A 15,378-nucleotide genomic window follows, 5' to 3' on the forward strand; every position below is an offset into this window, starting at 1 on the left:
AGGAAGGAAGGAAGGAAGGAAGGAAGGAAGGAATGTGAATGAAAGAAGGGGAGGGAGGGAGGGAGGGAGGGAAGGAAGGAAGGAAGGAAAGAAGGAAGGAAGGAAGGAATGTGAATGAAGGAAGGAGAGATAAGAAGAGAAAAAAGGAGAGAACAGACGAGAAAGAAGGAAGGAGAGAGAAAGTGAGATGAGGGGAAGGAGGGAGGGAAGGAAGGAAGGAAGGAAGGAAGGAAGGAAGGAAGGACGGAAAAAAGGAAGGAATGTGAATGAAGGAAGGAGAGATAAGGAGAGAAAAAAGGAGAGAACAGACGAGAAAGAAGGAGAAAAAAAGTGAGATGGGGAAGGAGGGAGGGAAGGAAGGAAGGAAACAAGGAAGGAATGTGAATGAAGGGAGAGATAAGGAGAGAAAAAATAAAGAACAGATGAGAAAGAAGGAAGGAGAGAAAAAGTGGAAGAAGGTAGAAAAGGGAAAACAATTGAAAAAGGAAGGGAGGAAGTTGGGAAGGAGGGAGGGAGGGAAAGATAGAAGGGAATCAGTGAAGGGAGAAAAAAGGAGAGAAAGAAAGAAACAAGAAAAGTGAAGGAGGAAAGGAAGGAAGGAAACAAGGGGAATGAATGTGACAGAATGAAGGAAGGGCAAGAAAGCAAGGAGGAAATCGGTGAAGGAAAGAAGGAAAGCAAAACACTAGCAAGTTTGGTATTCAAAATACAACTAAATGAGTATAAATTCAATACTTTGAATTTCTGAACCCCCCCAAAAAAACGTACAATCACGTAATTGGGAGTGAATGAGTTAATCGTCCTTCAAAGTGTACACATGTACACAGTGCAATTAAAGAGATAGTATCTCTTTCCTTGAGTATAAATACTCAAACAGATGCTGGGAAAGTACCGTAGCCGCTTAGGGTCTCAGGTTATGAAGGCACTTCTTAGCCTCTAACATTTTTATGAAAAGCCAAAATATTTTAGATAAAAAAAGTCAAAATGAATAGAATAATTAGAATAATTACAATAAATTTCAGACTATAAACGTCTACTTTTTCTTTCATCACGTTTTGAATCAGTGCAATTGTTTTATTTGCCACCAGGTGGCAGTCTCCATGTAAACAAAGAGAGAGAAGAAGACGCTATCGAAATCTATCTTTGAATTTGAACTGCTATTCTACTCGTCAGGAGGGGGCACTCCCCAACAGTAAACACAATCTGGCACGTTACTGTTGTGTCGGTGCAGTATTCTAACAACCTGAAAGTGTCTGCATTCTGTTGAAAATATGTCGGTGCTGCTGTGTTTTACGTTTAAAAAACACGCTAACTCAATATCAGAAAAAATGCGTCTTTAACGACTATAGCAGCGAATGAGTGAATGAATCTCAGTGAAAACCAGTTCTCCTCGCATATAAGGAAAGCTACGGTTATGGCGGCTAGTTGAAGACTGCAATGATACGCCGTGCGTGACCATTGGGTCAGGACATACAAATGGGTTAATGAGCTATTCTAAGCGCTCACCCAGATAGCTAAAGTAAGATACAGTAGAGCAGCTGCGATCTAAGGGGCACCTAACGTTGCGTGCGATGCTTTATTTCCTGTGTGGTGTCTACCTGCTTGCATGGCGATTCTTTTCGGCTGGGAGATGTTTTCGGAGCTGAAATTTCACCCGGATGGTGACAACACGTCAAAGTTCAACCTGGCGCGACTACTTAGTTATCACAGGATTGTGGGATCCTTAGGGTAAAATACTGCCAGATTGACGCGGGAGAAATTGACCAAAAATGGTCGAAATACTGCAAAGGTTTTGAAAGGTGGAAAGAAAACGCCAGCGATCTCTTTCTTATAATGAAAGCCAAAAGCTTGCTTGGTCCAATATCCAGTGCCTTAAATAGACATGCGCATGCTGAAGTGTTTGTTGGTGGACAGAAGCCTGCACATGTCATGTAGATACTGTATAGCTGGAGTTACCAACGTGGTCACTGGGTTGCCTTCAAGGACCAAATGAATAGCGTGCAGGCTAAAAGTTGAATCACATGAATTAGATCAAGTAACATCTATGTAATTGGGGCAACTTTGTTATTTCAGAAGTCTATCCATCATTGTTTTAATTAGTACCCCAAAAGTAGCTCTGGTTTTCATAAAGGCTGGTGACCCGACTTATGAGAGGTTATCGGTACAACATCTGATCTATTTTCGTTCTCCTTCTCAGGAGATTTGTTCTACCGCATGCCTGATGTCAACCTGAGCGCGAGGGGATCCGCTCGCGTTTGAGCCGGCCCGACAGGTGATGGCGCAAAACAGGAAGAAAGCCGTTGACGCTATGGGCTGCGCGGAAAAGCGGCACGTGGGCCACCGGGCGGGCAACATGCTCCACCATCGCTTCCCCAACGGCTTCACCGACCTGCTTATGGACGAAACCGACCGCGAGGTCAGCACGCTCACCGACCGAGCCTTCCGGAGCCTCTGCGTCGGCGACGACGCCGTTTACAACGACGACTTCCTGTATGGATACTCGCCATTCAGTTGTCATAAACCACTGGCCGGGGAGCCGCTGAAAAAAATCCATCAAAAGGAATCCAAAAAGCAAAGGAAAAACAACAAAGAGAAAGAGAAGAACATCTCCAATATGTCATCGTTTCTCAAGGCTTTGAGTAGCACGGGGGAGAACTGTGAAGGAATGCTAATCAAAAATGGCGGCATGGCAGATTCCAATGGGGAATCATGGGATAAATCTGCGCTCCGCAGCATCCAAAGAGAACTATCGGAATTCTCCTCGGATTATCACGCCAATCTAGTGGGCGGAAATGATCAGAAACACCCTTTGCATCAATCCGGCTACGATTCTGCGAGCAAAACTAGCAAAGGCCTTACTTCGGGAAAATCCCCCAAGATAAAAAACGGGAAATCCACAATGAACCTTACCAAGCTAAACGTCAAAAACTTTTTCCTTCATAGTGAGTTCAGCCCTTTCCAGACATGGGGAGGTATGAAACAATTCTGCTTTAGCCGTGAGAATGCTTCTATTCTCCCCCCGGATATTACACCGAAATGGTACGACCTACCATTTTACAAGGAGTTAACAGAAGCTCACATAAAAGAGACTCTTCATTCACAAGAGATACTGAAAGAAGCAGGTGAGCCCCCACCACCTCCTGCTCCCCCTTCCCTTTCTCCTCCTCCACCTCCAACCCCTCCTCCAGCTGCACCTCAACCCTCCGCCCCTCCTCCTGTCCCTCCTAAACCTGTCACTTGCACTTCACCACCCAAGGTCCTGCCAAAGCCCACAGCTGCCCAACCTCCGAAAAGGTGCTCTTCAGATATAACTGATGGAAGTGCTGTCCCCTGGAGGCGAACAAATTTAAGTGCGAATAGCGCACTCGCACTTAAGCAACAGCCTCAGGACAAGAGCTCAACAGCAAAAAATATTTCACTGATCCCAAACCCCGAAAGGTCTACGGAAGTAAAAGCGATTGAAGAAATCAGCCCTTTGGCCTCGACTCCATTCAGCATCTGCCAGCTGATGACGCCACTTATTCCCTCTAGACAACCGACAGAAACATCCGAGATCCTCTCAGCTGTTCTTTCGCCCTCTGTGCTGGACCTGCCCCACAGACCTCATTCGGAAGCCAAACTGACACCTGAACCTCCCATCAAGAGAGACGGCTACAAATCCCTAGCATCTAGCATCCTCTTCAATCTTAAGGACAACAGAAAGAGAGTCAAAAGTCGCTACAGTCCGCCCAAATTCAAAACTTTTGAAAATGAAACCCAATCGCCATTGTCACAGAATCTTAAACAACAAAATAATTTGGACGGAGACGCGTCTGGTTTGAGCAGCCCTGCTATTTTAAAAGAGGGTCGTACGGTATGCAGCCCAGTTTTAGAATCCGTCGACCTACCAGCTGCCGGTTTTAGCGAGCATGTAGCTGAGGAGTCTGATGATTATTTGTTGTCTAATCTGCTACAAAACAAAAGGGACGCTGTGAGTAATGGCAGTTTAGGCGAAGAGAATGCAAACTCTCAAATAATGCACTCAAAAAGGAACAAAAGCCACCTGGCTAAAAAGCAAAGTTATCCTTCGCTTAACCTATACAAAAAAGCCAGCCACCCTTTATCCACAGATTATTCAAATGAGACTTCGCTTCTTGATCCAGGCAAAGAACCCCCAGGGATTTTACCTGACATCAATCGTGGCAATTCTCCAGAATATGAAGCCCCCGAATCTGACCGCGAAACACTGCAATTAAACGATTTGACCAAAAACGGACCACCAAATGTATCGGACAAAACAAACTTGCCTGCGAAAACCTTAAAAGAAAAATATTTCGTCGAAGAGATTGTGAGTCCTAAAGTGAAGGAGAGCAGAGGCCAAGTTAGGAGAACGTCAGATGTTATCAGGGCCGCAAAGGATGCAATCAATGCGACGAAAACGAAAGCGTTACAATCAACTCAAAACGAGAGCATCGATAAACCGTTGTCCGACAGAGATGAATTCAAGGACGGCGAGGAGATTCTCCGACGTTCCGATGACATCGTAGAGAAAAGAATAGAAGCAGAAAAGGATCAAGGCAGAAGAGAGTCCGAAAATAACGTTATCATAAAGAAAGAGCCCCCACCGGTCCCAAAGAAAAACCTCACCAAACCTGATATTCAACTCGTTTTGGACAAAAACAAACTTTCTAACCGTGACTTGAAGGAAACCGCCCCGGACAGCGAAGAACGGCTAAAGCACGCGTTCTCCGACAAACTGAACAATTACATTAAAGGTCAAAGGTATTCTGGAACAGACAAGGACCATGGAGATGAAGAAGGTAACGAGAACGTGGATTTGAGAATGGAGAAGGATGCCGCGAGAGATAGTGAACACATCATTCATGACTTGCATGCCTTGAAAGAGCTCGAGAGGGCCCGCCTATGCGATCAGGAACACAAAACTGGAGGTCCCAATATAGATGAAGAAGCCAGAGCAAAAAATGATTTGATCTCCAGGGAGCTAAGGAACATTAAGAAAGGAATGCTGTCTATGAGGGGGAACACTTTAGCAAAGAGGGAAATATTTGCCAAGAAAGAGAAGCAGTCGAGTAAGGAGGTTCCCTCAAAGACGGGCGTCAACGTCATGATAAACAAAGCACGCGTGAATGACAATTATGACAAGGCTAAAATGGCGCTGGAGGAGGTCATCTTGAGTAGGCAGATGACAAAAAATAGAGCCACGGATCAAGACGCAAATATGATACCGCCGCAGCATGTGAATGATGAAAACTGTAAATCAAGGGTACACGCAAGTAAAAATATGGTAAAAGAATCGATTACAGAAACCGATGAGGATGAAAATCACATCGCGGAAAAAGAGAAGGACCTAAGAGAAAGACTGGGGGATTTGAGAGACCATAAGCACATGAGACAGATCCTCTCTCAGGTAGAACCGAGACAGGGTGAGCCGCAGAGATCGGACGGCCGAGGGGCAGCCCCGTCTCTCATGAGAAACCTCGACGCGGACTTAAATTCAGCCTCAAGATTGGACTTTAAGCATGGCAATGAAAGACTGATCGACAGTTCTGCTCATCGGCCTGAAAAAGATTTGAATTTAAAGCAGTTATCGGAAAACGCAGCTGAGAGAGAGCGTTGCGAGAACCAAATGTTAGGCACTCCATCCGTTCCTCCTCGGAGTAAAAAAGTAGGAAACAGGCGAAACGGGAGCGGCGATATTGATCAAGATCTTTACAACAGAGACGATAACAACATACCAGACACAAAAAATTCTTTCCCAACAAGCTCCAATGAAGAAACGGACGATGTAACGGTGATTGATGCAGTTACCCGCAACCCGTATTTGCTTTCCAAGCACGGTGAAAAACGCTATTCTTTGATATCAGACATCGAAGTTAACGCAGAGAGAGTTCAGGCTGCCCCAGAAGACAGAAATATTGACAGCACTTTACAACCAGATGGTGCAACAACTCACGTCGTGGCAGAAGATCTTGACAAAACGCCCAAACACAACGGTGATATGGATGCGGAGGCTCCCCCCAGGACTATAATATCCCCTGAACTGCTTCTAAACGGTGTCGGTATTGACGATCACACCAGCATGTCCTCCAAATCTTCCTACTTCTCTGTGGAGAGCCCACCACACAGAACTGTTGAATCAAACTTTTATCACTCTTTGGAGAACCTGGATAAGGTTGGGCTGGACAATAAGGGTGATCGTATTTTTGGACCCACGAAAAAAGATTCAGACAAACCAGAAATGGAATATTACTCATTCAGTGATCTAGAAGGTGAGTCGGAGATGGTCAAGGAACCAGTTAAGTCTGAAGAGGAAAAAGACATCTGCAAGGAACAGAAACAACGTACCACTAAATATCCTAGCCCATCCCGGGATGAAGGTATACAAACACCAATGTCACCATCCAACATGTTTCCGCCAAGTTTGGATATCCCCGCTTTATTTAAAATCAAAGACAACACTTTGAGTAATAAGATGAAGAAGTCATTACAACCTTGGACACCACGAGGCCTAACAAATAACTCAGAGAAGGAAGACGAGGACTCGCATTTACTAAATGAAAATCCGAATCCTATATTGGCAAGGGCGACAACTCCGAAAGAAGCAAGTGAAGTCTTCACACCTAAAGAGACTTTGTCAAATGTCTCCACGCCACCATCGTTCTCTCCACTGATTCTGCAAAAGGAGAAGCCAAAGAGGCACCACAAAGGAGAACCTCTTGCTCCTCAAAAAGAGAATGACAGTTTTTCTATAGTGAGTCCCACATCAGAAGATGCAGAGATGTTGACAATGCCAACAACAGAGCGGGATATAACAAAAGTCCCTAGCGAACGTTCGGGGTCTACTTGCAGTTTTAACGACAGCCAGTCAGGGTTCGCCAAACCTCCAGCAGTTTTGCCCAAATCCGAGAGGGCCGTTCTGAGAGCAATGAAACTGACGAACCGCCGGATAAAGAAGGAGGAGGCCCAGAATTCAACCCCGAGTAAACACAAGAGGGAGAAATCCGAGGCGAGGAGCGGCGACAAAAAGCATCGGCGGGACAATCAGAAACACGGCGGAACCGGTAACGATCCAGTCCACGTCCAGGATGAGGATCGACATCAGAAAAATACAGAAATTCATCAGAGGACAAGAAGACCGAGCCACGATTCCGCAGAAGTCAAACGCCACGACGATGGACTTGCGGGCGAACGAGGCCGTAGCAGTAGCAGACGAACTCGAGATAAACCAGAACAAAGACACTTCAGCAGCGATCGTCTCATCAGTAACGTCCCCGTCTATAAACCCAACGCCGGTGAGAGACCGGTACCCGACACTCGATCGCAAAGCATCGACAGATTCTTAGGTGACAGAGTAGGACGCAGGTATAGCACCGGGACATCCGGCGACGAGAGACTGGACCCGAGAAGTACACGAGTTGAGAGATCCATCATGGACGAGTTTCAACAGCGGGGCCGAGCCAGGGAAAAAATGAGCCGAGAGAAACCGCTCAGGAGGAGTCAGAGCATCGACACGCACCGCCTGCAGGTCCCCCCGCCGCCGAGCTTGTCCCGGCAGTCCAGCCGCACCGGCCAACTCTCTCGCCAGTCCAGCATGGAACACGCCATCGTCACGCAGTCCATCCCCGTGACCCAACGGAAACTCCTTCAGGATCCAGACTCAGGACAGTATTATTTCGTAGACATGCCCGTCCAAGTCAAAACAAAAACCTTCTTCGATCCCGAGACGGGAAGCTACGTGCAGTTACCCGTCCGGCCTCCGGATGCCGCTGTTCTTCAGGCGTCCGCCATGGAAGTTTTACCCACGCCGTTGGTGGTCTACCACGGCTTTGTCCCTGTGCCTCTGTCTCCCATGGCCCAGAACAATACAATTCAAGTACCTCATGTGGATCACCAAGGACTAAACCACCTGGACACCTCGAGGCAAATCAATTCTCAGGACGGGCATCCTTATTTGGAGCCTGTCTACGGGCAGCACGAAAACATGTTGGGCGAGTTCCTCGGTACGGAGGAAGTGGACTGTCCCAGTTGATACGTTTAGGGGAATGATTTTGCACATAACGATGTTTGTTTCACCGACCTTTTTCTGCCAAGTACTGTTTTTTTATTGGGATTGAAATGAGAATCGACATGAGTGATTTCATTGGTTACCATTGGTATGACGTTCTATACCAATGAATTCTAATATAACGTACAGCTTTGTCCATCCATTTTCTGTGGGGTTGGTCCACTAGCTTAAGTCGGTTCCGGTTGAAACCGTGCTACAAACTGGGCCGACTGGTTGCTAGGCGATCGCGGGAGACGTCATCAATGTGAGAGAAGATGAATCTTTTAAAAATCAAAGACTGTGAGGCCAACCACCATGCCGCTTGGATTATTATTTGTTGAGTATTTTATTTACTTACCTTTATGACTTGAATGTACACTGAAAAGAGATGAATGGCATGGTCAAAACAATTGGATTTATAGAAGGTAGTCATTTTTTTTAAGGAATGATGATATTGACTGCATAAATATGTAAAAAGATGAACGTTTGAATGTAAATGTGCACTATTTGTTATAAATGCAGTGTGTTATTAAAGTACGGCAGTGATGGGAGATTTCTACTCGTAAAATGACGTTTTATTTGCAGGCATCATTTTTTTTTTCCTTTTAATAATTTCAAATTTGTAGTCCCTTTAAGCAAACATAATTCAGATGACAACAGACTATCATCACATTTTGCATGCTTGTGTGGAATATGAGTGAGAAGCTTACAGGAAATCAAATCATCTTAACCTTAATGGTGAACCTGATACGATGAAGCATAATCCATCCAATTTTATCAATCGCAGAGGGCGGCCATTTTTCCCACTAGTTATCGATAGCCAATCACAACTTACCTGTTTGGGTATGTGAGGTTTGCAAGCTAAATAGCAACTGCTCATCGCCTGAGCTTCCAATGTGACATCATTTTTAATCGACAGCTATGAGGCAAAATGGCCACCATCTGTGACGAATAAAAGCAAAATATTAATCATAAGGCTGCGTTTGGACTAGAGGTGATGCATAGAAATGTTTTTTTTGTAAACGCATTTTTTGACTCGACTTCTCCTTTGACATGTTCAGACAGGTTTGTATTATCGCATGTTTTCAAACAAGTAGGCCATGTTTTGCAAAATTATGGGTTACAGTGGTTATAAGTGGTTACATTGGCATTTTTTTTCAATCAAAAATAATTAGGAATGTGATCCATTCCAATAAAAAAGCAGCAAAAGAGTATAACGTATTTTTACACGTTTCCACATTGTGTTCATAAAATCATTATTGAAAGGGTTTGGGGTTTCAATTATTGCAGATTATATTTGTTTATGTACATTATCAAAACAACTCAACAATTCAAAATAATAAATGCATTGCAAATAAAACTTTACAAACATAGTATTTATCACAATACCTACACTGTCCTCTACTGGTGAAATGATGTAAAGACAGAAGAACGGCTCTATTTTACTGTTACTGGAGAGCAAATGGGAAAACAGAATTGTGTTTTGTCAGTTAAATGAATGTTAGATAGTGAGAAGATGCCTGAAAAATGGAGGAGAAGAATGCTGGTGCCCATTTTTAAGAACAATAGAGATGTGCGGATTTGCGGTCAGGAGTAACATGAATAAAATTAATGAGTCATACACTGAAGCTGTGATAAAGAATAGGTGAAGCTAGACCAAGGTCAGAAGTTAGCATTTGTGAGCAGCATTTTTTTTCATGCCAAAAAAAAAGAGCACTGCATAAAGGCGAAGCATGTGCTTTGAAAATGTTGATAGAAAAGCACAAAAAATTGTGAGATGCAGCTGCATTTTGTCTTAGAGCTGGAGAAAGCTTGTGAAGATGTCTAGAGTGGCAGAGAAGAATGTTAGAGTACTGCAAGTCATGCAAAATGACAGTGAGATAGCATAAGTGTCGAACTCCAGTCCTTGAGGGCCGGTATCCTACATGTTTTCAAACTTTTTCCCTCAAAAACACCTGATTCAAATGATTGGGATCATTTTGAAGCTCCTGCAGAGCTTGCTAATGAGCTAATCATTTGAATCAGGTGTTGTGCGGAAAGAAAACCGGAAAACATGCAGGATGCCGGCCCTTGAGGACTGGAGTTCGACATCCTGCAGGTTTTCTGGTTTTCTCTCCTAAACACTCCTGATTAGGATAATTTCCAAGCTTCCCCAGAGCTTACTAATGAGCTAATCATTTGAATCAGGGGTGTTGAGAAGAGAAAACCATGAAACCTGCAGGAATACCGACCCTCGAGGACTGGAATTTGACACCTATGTTCTATAGGCTTCTGTCATTTGGAGGTCTGATTTTCAAGGTGCATGTGAGACTGCATGAGGTTCAGCTCTGAGCCCCTTCTTGGACGGACGGCCTGACAGACTTGGTTGGACAGGAATCTCCATGGACTAATGTTCGCAGATGACATTGTGATCTGTAGCGAGAGGAGCTAACAGGCGGAGGAGAAGAAATGGTGGAGGTTTACCCTGTAAAAGAGAGGAATAAAGGAGAGCGTGAATGAGAGGAACCTAAGTGGAAACGTGAGGATCCAGGCAGAAAGAAGCGATGGAACGAAGGTAACTGATGAGAAGAAGGGTGAGGAATGCGGTGACGTATTGGATTTACCATGAGTGTTTTCGTCGGTGATCGTTGTAGGTGTCAAGCCTCAAACATCTCCGCGTGACTTTTTGTCAGTGGCATCCGCAGCTCAAAGCCACCATGTCATCATATTGCTTCAAAACCACATTCTCCTCATCATCGAAATATAACAAACTGATGGACTGAAGTTTATCAGGCACGCAGCAGGGCGCTTCCACTTGGTCCGCGGGCAGCTTGAGAGCGTGCATGATGGAGCGCACGGTGGCGTGGTTGGTGGCTCGGAGGTTGCCTCCGAGCGGGAACGGGCAAGAGCCCTTGCAGTGGTAAGCGTTGTAACCCCGCGGCGAGATGATCCAGCCCGACCACCCGATCTCCTCAAAGTCCACAAAAAGGGGGAACCTCTGACAAGATCGGGAATGGCCTCGAGGTAAGAGCCGTGGGGCTCCGCGACGCCTCCTAGTGGGGGGTTCGTGGAGTTCAGATGAAGACGGAGCTGGTCCTGGAGGTGGAGAAGATTAAAAACATTTTCAGGCACAAATGCAGAAACCCACGATGGAATTTTGCCTTGAAGGAAAAAATAATACTATGCTACTTTTTAATGACTGACTGGATTTTGGATTAGGACTGAGCTATATTATCACCAAATCACCAAAGACAATTACAATTGTATTAAAAAAATAATACCCTTAAGTGGTTGTTTGTAGGTCTGATTTAAAAGAATCTTTTGCAAAAACAACAAAAACTGATTTAAAAAAAGTTTTGATGTAAACTTAACATGTGCATAACTTGTTTAAAGGGATAGTCAATTCGTTTTGTCATTTTTAACAATAAAAGATAATATTTTGTCTGAAATTCATTTGATGACAATTATTTTTCAGTAAAATTAATACATTTTAAAAACTTTTTTTTTTTTTATTTCCTGTCAACTGAAAATCCAGATCCTGGATTGCAAAAAAAGAAAAAAAAAGTGATTTTCACAACAACTAGCCCCCAAGAACAACCAGATAAACCTAATCCTGAATCATAGAAAGTTCCTCGATTGGATAAACGCTAATCGTTACCAAAATATGAATGATTAGATGCTCCCGTTCTCCCATCATCAGAAAATATGACCAAATATGCGTTCATATCTGCTGGCTCTTGCAAATTGGATGACGTAACCAGCGAGTGCATCCAATTCCCGGATGGCAGCGTGGTCACAATCAGGATGCCGTTGTTATCCTGGCTGTTGCGGATCCACTTTGAGGCCTAAAAAAAAAAAAAAAAAATAGCCGCTTTGACCTTTTTCTCAGATTTATTTAGCTGTGGTTATGGGAAAAAAAAAAAAAGAAGCATACAAACCGTTTGTGTGAGATTGAAAACTTCCCATCCTTGGGTGTAAAGAGGAACCAGTCTGGAGGTGATGAGGTTTCCTCGCCAAGGTTTCACTTGACTATCCAATACTTCATACAAATCCACCTGGATGGTAACAGAAAGTTTTGAACAACGTGCGAGATATGCTTCATATGGACTTGCTATTAGAAAACATGTTGTGAATTAATAACATCAAAATTAATTGACTTGTTGAGGTTGTTTTTAAACACAGACCACAAAAACGGTCAAATGTCGCCCTCTAGTGGTGGTGAAAGGGTGGGCCAAAATACACCAGCGGACTGCCGATTACAATTTTGTATAGTTTGAAAAAAAAAAAAATAAAGGACCAACGATGACGGAAATGGAGTGGGGCTCTGATGAATGTTGGATCGACAAAAAAAAAAAAAAAAAGCTTTTTCCCACCTTTCAATCTCATAATTTTTCTGTCCAAATATCTCAAAGACAACTGAACACTGAACAAACAGAGTAAAAAAACAAACAAACAATAATGCATTATTATCATTAGATATGCGCAGGCATTTCTGACTGTTCCACCCAAACCACTTAAAGGGTCCTTAATCTTTATTTACACCAAATCCTAAACAGGATGAAAGAAAAATAACCATTAAAAAGAACATTTGACCAATTGTCGTAAATAAACAGTCACTTCAACATGGTGGCCATCTTGGAATACAGATAAAAAAACATTTGGTCAGGACCAGGTGCTGAACATCCTTCTGACATTTCAATGAAATCCCTTTGGCGGTTTTGGCTTTTAAAATGAAATAAAACCTTCCTGCTGATATACAATAGCTGCACATGAACCAAATTAGAACATAAATCAAGTTTACCTTATAAAAATGGGGCCTGTAGGACTTTCCCAAGAAATGCTTCTGTTTCTTCCGAAACCAGCGGAACTCGGCTTTTATCATCCTCTCTTCTCTTCCAAAGGAAGACAAGTTGAAAAAGTGAAACCTCTCGCCATCATGACCTGGAATATAACACGCAACTTAAACGCCACTTAATAAGCTCGAAAAATCGCTGGTACTAAATGAAACAAGCAGCAAAGTAATTAACCACTTTAATTAATTAATTTAGATAATCTATTTTCATACTGCCAAAATAGGACAAGCAAATATTCGATCACTTTAGACACTGACAACTTTAGTATTACTTTACAAAGTACTTCCTATAAGTAAATAAGTATTAAAGTAATTGATGACCTTCCTCTTTAACACTGTAGTGAAATTGATTACTTCAGTATTTAATTAGCGAACAAATATTACTTTTAAATAGTTAAGTAATACGATGAATGACTTTAGGTACTACATGAGATTTACTTGAGTTGTAAAATGTAGTACTAAAGTAATTGTCTTAGCTACTAACGTTAGTGATTACGTTACTAAGTGTTTACAAAAAGTAAACAAGTACTAAAGTAATTGATGACTTTAGTATTAAACAAGATAAACTGATTACCAGTATTGTATTTAATTAGCTAAAACTGATTACTTTAGTCAGTCTTTTAGAGTCAGCCAAATCATAAAATGGGGACATTATACAAATAAGTACCAGGAATAAAATGTTTGAAAGCTTAAAAAACGTGAAAATACGTTTTTTGGTTATGATGCGTTAATATGCATGACAAGAAAAATAAATACGTAGCACATCGTTATTTAAGCGCTAGTTAGCATTGTCTTGAATTTTATTGAATATCTGTAAAAATACATCTTATTCTATATTGTTTATGTGGATTATTTTGTAACTTCTCTAAATCTGTTGCTTTATTTACTTACTTGTTTTACGTTCTGTTTTATTTAATACAATACAAATAGAAGTTTTGAAATGGAAGTTGTTTTACATTGTTTTATTTAATAAAATACAAACAGAAGTTTTGAAATAAGGCCAAAAACTCAAGCACCAACGTGCGTAATTACGCATTACGAAACCAAAATGACGCACTCGAAAGTCTATTTCCCAACGCTTTTGAACACGTCACAATATGACGTCATAAAAACCGCTTCCCAAAAGTGTCATAACCTTTATCCTCGAAGCTTCTCACGACATTCCCTTCCAGAATCTCCTTTTGACTTTTCCTGGTCCCGTCCGACAAGAACACGGCGTTAAAAAGATCCAACATAAACTTGGGCGCTTTCTTGTGGGGGATCACCGCAGCCCCACGCATAAGATCTTTCAAATTATGCAAATTTTCCGTCAACTTCCTGTCCGGATCCTGGTTCGAATCCGTTCGGGCCACTGCTGCAACGCAGCGCAGCTGGAGGGCGAGGACGAGCCACACACGCACGGATCCGCTTGACATATCGCCGAGGGGCGGATTGAGCTTGACAATTGCCGGTGAGGCTTTTTCATGAGACTTTCAAGTACCATCGGCGCATGATTGGACCCTGATTGATGATGATGGAGGGTGGGGGCCAAAATACCAAGCAAGCACACGTAGGAAAGGTGAAAAGTGCTCTATAATATTAGAAAGAAAAAATAAATAAACACAGCGATCTAAATCAGATTTATTTTCTTAAAATATTTGTTTTAGGAAATATTTTTAAAATACGTTAAAATTTACACACACCACATGTATGGAAAATTACATCAAATGAGAATTTTTTTTTTTATAACCTTGCATGATACCATTAATGATTAAAAAAACACTTTAAAAACAAAAAGTATTTGGCATCGGAGTGAGGAGGGTTCAACCGAAGTAAAGTTTCTCCATCATCATGTTTTTTTTTTTCTTTCTTTTTTTTCTGGCCATCTGTCTGTTATCAGTGTGAAGCCAGTCGCAAGAAAGCAAACGAAGAGCGGGAGCCATGACGCAAATGATGCACATTGTTAGCGTGTGCCCCCCCCCCCCAAACGTGCACACATTGGTCACCTCGTCCCCGACGACCCCCACGGCTTGCTCCTCCTCCGGGGGGTTTATTTGGACAGGGAGCGAGCGTGACGCTCATGACCCCCCGCATGAGGATTAATCGGTAATGATCTTCAATCAATCACATGGAATAAAAGGAATCAAATTCTCAAGACCGTCAGTGATAAACAGCTTTTTTTTTTTCTCCTATTGTTCATTTGATTACCAAGAAATGACAATAGCCACATTTGGGGGGGACCGGTTACTCATTTTTGGACCCAACCTTTGTCAGATAAAAGAGGATGCATTCTGTTGTCTTTAACAAGATAACTCAAGTTTGATGCTGATTGGATTTGTGTGACAAAGTCAAGGCTACAGTGTAGCGCGTCAAGAAAATACACATACCGACATACTTGCTAACAAGGACCGGATTTGACGAATCGTTGATTAGCATTTAAAGATAATCATTGGAAGAAAAAAGATGGACAAACATGAACAACCTGTTGTGTCATTTTCGCTGCATTTATTGAAGATAGGCTAGC

At 42.6% G+C, this 15,378-nt stretch overlaps 2 protein-coding genes across 3 annotated transcripts; one reads left to right on the top strand and one right to left on the bottom strand.

Moving 5' to 3' along the window:
* The first annotated feature begins 2,275 nt into the window (after positions 1 to 2,275).
* Positions 2,276 to 8,444, top strand: LOC148409745 (uncharacterized). 2 transcript variants are annotated; one of them, XM_088439687.1, is made up of 2 exons: positions 2,276 to 4,315; positions 4,346 to 8,444. In XM_088439687.1, the coding sequence occupies exons 1-2, from the start codon at positions 2,276 to 2,278 to the stop codon at positions 8,027 to 8,029; spliced, it is 5,724 nt and encodes a 1,907-aa protein (XP_088295813.1). In that variant the 3' UTR covers positions 8,030 to 8,444. The 2 variants fall into 2 exon arrangements, with proteins under 2 accessions (XP_088295813.1, XP_088295812.1); XM_088439686.1 differs by having other exon boundaries at positions 2,276 to 8,444.
* A 1,644-nt stretch (positions 8,445 to 10,088) lies between these two features.
* Positions 10,089 to 14,803, bottom strand: LOC148409746 (bone morphogenetic protein 2). Its single transcript, XM_088439363.1, has 6 exons — positions 14,011 to 14,803; positions 12,825 to 12,964; positions 11,962 to 12,078; positions 11,682 to 11,868; positions 10,648 to 11,119; positions 10,089 to 10,508 (listed from the first exon to the last, which is right to left on the bottom strand). The coding sequence occupies exons 1-5, from the start codon at positions 14,288 to 14,290 to the stop codon at positions 10,713 to 10,715; spliced, it is 1,131 nt and encodes a 376-aa protein (XP_088295489.1). The 5' UTR covers positions 14,291 to 14,803; the 3' UTR covers positions 10,089 to 10,508; positions 10,648 to 10,712.
* Positions 14,804 to 15,378: the final 575 nt, after the last annotated feature.

This window comes from Hippichthys cyanospilos, chromosome 17 (assembly GCF_059441005.1).
Source record: "Hippichthys cyanospilos isolate Australia breed blue-spotted pipefish chromosome 17, RoL_Hcya_1.0, whole genome shotgun sequence".
NCBI lineage: Eukaryota > Metazoa > Chordata > Actinopteri > Syngnathiformes > Syngnathidae > Hippichthys > Hippichthys cyanospilos.